Source organism: Guillardia theta, assembly GCF_000315625.1.
Source record: "Guillardia theta CCMP2712 unplaced genomic scaffold GUITHscaffold_94, whole genome shotgun sequence".
In the NCBI taxonomy this organism is placed as follows: domain Eukaryota; class Cryptophyceae; order Pyrenomonadales; family Geminigeraceae; genus Guillardia; species Guillardia theta.
The window spans coordinates 1,558-4,596 of record NW_005434580.1 but is presented as its reverse complement, the minus strand read 5'-3'; the positions used below and the strand labels follow the sequence as shown (position 1 = coordinate 4,596).

General features: G+C 55.3%; 2 protein-coding genes across 2 annotated transcripts in view; one reads left to right on the top strand and one right to left on the bottom strand.

The window, feature by feature from the left end:
* Nucleotides 1-209: 209 nt before the first annotated feature.
* Nucleotides 210-1,555, bottom strand: GUITHDRAFT_116285 (hypothetical protein; the record flags this gene model as incomplete). Its single annotated transcript, XM_005824397.1, has 7 exons — nt 210-398; nt 845-868; nt 974-1,050; nt 1,101-1,173; nt 1,223-1,263; nt 1,328-1,373; nt 1,421-1,555. The coding sequence occupies 7 exons, from the start codon at nt 1,553-1,555 to the stop codon at nt 210-212; spliced, it is 585 nt and encodes a 194-aa protein (XP_005824454.1).
* A 748-nt stretch (nt 1,556-2,303) lies between these two features.
* Nucleotides 2,304-3,039, top strand: part of GUITHDRAFT_144912 (hypothetical protein) — a gene marked incomplete at both ends in the record, with an annotated part of 2,088 nt that continues 1,352 nt past the window's right edge. The window contains 3 exons of the mRNA XM_005824396.1: nt 2,304-2,451; nt 2,579-2,725; nt 2,772-2,824. Of these exons, the coding sequence (XP_005824453.1) occupies nt 2,304-2,451; nt 2,579-2,725; nt 2,772-2,824 (348 nt within the window). The remainder of the gene's footprint in view (nt 2,452-2,578; nt 2,726-2,771; nt 2,825-3,039) is intronic.

Here is a 3,039-nt window from a genome sequence, read left to right as displayed (position 1 = left end):
CCCGATATCTTCCTGTTTCAGATTTTTGGGCTTCACTAAGAACAGTGGAGCGCATGAGCAATGAGATTGTATGGAATGTATCGGAAGCGCTAAGAAGTGCTCATGCATGACTCTGTTTGTCTCTGGCTACCTGTCACCCCCTGCCTTGTTTACTCTCTTAGCTGCTGCACATCATGTGTTCGCTCTCAAAATACCCTTTCCTGTTCCTGTCATGCTGCATCGAGCGCCGAACCACTCTGAGTCCATCTTCGTCTTTCACCTCCCTCCTGATTCTGTCCCTCTCCCAGCTCCTCCTTCTCCTCTGCCTCCGTGGTGGAGGAGGAGGAGTAGAACGAGGAGGAGATACTGACTATGAGAAAGTCTTTCTCCACAGTGGCAATCGCCTTGTACTTCTTGACCTGACAGAAGATAATCAATAACAGAGGAAGAAGGAATGAAGATAATCAATAACAGAGGAAGAAGGAATGAAGATAATCAATAACAGAGGAAGAAGGAATGAAGATAATCAATAACAGAGGAAGAAGGAATGAAGATACTCAATAACAGAGGAAGAAGGAATGAAGATAGTCAATAAAAGAGGAAGAAGGAATGAAGATAGTCAATAAAAGAGGAAGAGGAAGAAGGAATGACAAGAGAATTGAAGAGGGAGGAAGAGGAGGAGAGGGTGAAGATCTTTCCAGGGGATGAAGGAAGAAGGGAGGGAGGGAGAGCAGCTGGGCTGTGTGAAAGGAGGGAGAGGTGTATGATCCTCCTTCCTCCTTCTCTTCCTCTTCCTCTTCCTCCTGCTCCTGCTCCTGCTCCTGCTCTTCCACTACCTCGTCTGCCTCCTCATACTTGCCGTCACCCTTTCATACTTCTCGTCCACGGTCTGTACCACACATGAGCAAACGAGGAGGGAAGAGGAGGGGAGGGGAGAAGAGAGAAGCGGAGCGGAGATGGAATGAGATGAGATGAGTCAAGGAACGTGTTTCACCTCTCTCGGGACTGCGTACTCCATCCTCACTCGGTTTATCTTCCAGTTTGGATCTTCATAGACGAACTTGTCCTTGGCTGTGTATCATCAGAGTTCAGCAGCAGGAGCAACTGACGGGCAACGCAACCGGGAACGGTGGAGATGGCTTCTTGCAGCATCTTCTCTGACAGCAAACGGTTCCTCTCCCTCCGAATCTCTCCCTGAACAACGAGCAAGTCATGCATGCGAGCTGTTCCGCGCCGACGTTACTTGTATTCTCCTCTCCGACTTCTCCTTCGGAAAGTTGGTCCCTGCAGCTGTGACATCGCACCGAGGAGTGAGCTCTTCCGCTAACAAGAGCAGCTTCATGCTCACATGCCCTGGCGTCTCTGCCATCGCGCGACCCTCTAACTGACACTTCCTACATAGCAACGTGAGCCAGCGAGGGGAGCAGTGGGTGCGGGATACCCCATCCTGCTTCACGTCGATCGTCCTGCCGTCTCCTGTCACAAACTCTATATCCTTTCCTTCTCTCTCCTTCCTCCCCCCTCGAAGCCTCACTAGGCTCCTTTGACCGCATTCGTCCATAGTTTGAAGTCCCATCGGATTTGATGGACAACCCCAACTCTGCAGCTGCTCGTGCGGGAGGGAGGAGGGTCTCATGCTGTCCGCTAGCAGCAGGCGCCCGCATAGTGTGTCCCTTCCCTCCCGCCCTCCTCCCTCTCCTCCCGCCATCCCCAGCACGACGAGCGTCATCGCCGTCATCGCCCCTGCCGCCGGTCGCATTGCGAGCAGGAGGTACCCCTACCCATGATGAGCACGACGAAGAATGGAGGGAGAGGGGTGGGGTGGGTGGTAGTGGGACGGTGACATGGGACAGGATCCTGGGCAAGACCTGATCCTGGAGCGAGAGGAGGAGCGAGGAGAAGGGAGAAGGGAGAGGGGAGAGAGTAGAGGGAGAAGGGAGAGGGGACAGAGTAGAGGGAGAAGGGAGAGAGTAGAGGGAGCAGGGAGAGGGGAGAGAGTACATGGAGGAGGGAGAGAGTAGAGGGAGGAGGGAGGAGGGAGAAGGGAGAAGGGAGAAGGGAGAAGGGAGAGGGAAGAGAGGTAGGATACCACTAGCGTCAGACAGGCCAACACAGGTGTGGCAAGATGCAAAGGAGCGAGGCTGGGAGTGAAGGAAGAAGAGGAGGGACTAGGCTGATCTTGCGAGAGCAGGGATATCTGGCATGGTCTTGGTTTTCTCACTGACTCGATTATCTGTCAGCTTCCATGGCGAACCTTCACGCGTCGCCGCTGCTGATGTCATGCTATCACCTACACCTCCAGCTCAGCTGAAGTCACAAGACACATGCAGCTCACCCGCCTCCTCCTCCTTTCTGCCATCGTCTCTTCCTGCCTCCTCCTGATCCATGTGGACGCGGGCCTGCAGGAGGAGGAGGTCGCTTTCCTCGCTGGCCTCCCCACCCTCGAGCTCCTTCACCTCTCTGAACTCTGCGGTGAGAAATTCCTTCTGCTCCCTAGAGCTTCTTCGTCCTTAGAGCTCTTCCTTCCTCTGAAGCTCCTCCTACTCCTTCCTCTTCGAGCTCCTCCTCTCCTTCCAGCACTTGCCTGATGTGCCGCCAGGCCTCCCCCTCCATCCTCCCCTCAGCCCTGCCGCCCTCGTCGACTCTCTGATCCGAGTCAACGACCTCGCTCTCCCGTTGCTGCGAGAGGCCCTGCAAGAGTTGCGGCAGGAGCAGCGAGCGACGGGGAAAAGCGCAAGAGCTGAATGTGCGTCCTTCAAATCCCCTCCTCCTCCTCCCTGACCCTCCACCAGGGGACGAATACTTCCCTCCACACTGCGTCCAAGATGGAAATCTGTACCCAAAGGTGTGGTCATACTCCTCCCTCCTCCCTCCTCCCTCCTCTCTCCTCCCTCCTCCCTCCTCCCTCCTCCCTCCTCCCTCCTCCCTCCTCCCTCCTCCCTCCTCCCTCCGTCTCCCCTATGCTGCTTCTCCTCTTGCTCGTGCTCCTCCTCCATGTTGTCGCTTTGTTGCAGCAATTGTTCCTCCTTCCGTCTCCTCTCCTCCTCCCCTCTCCTCCTT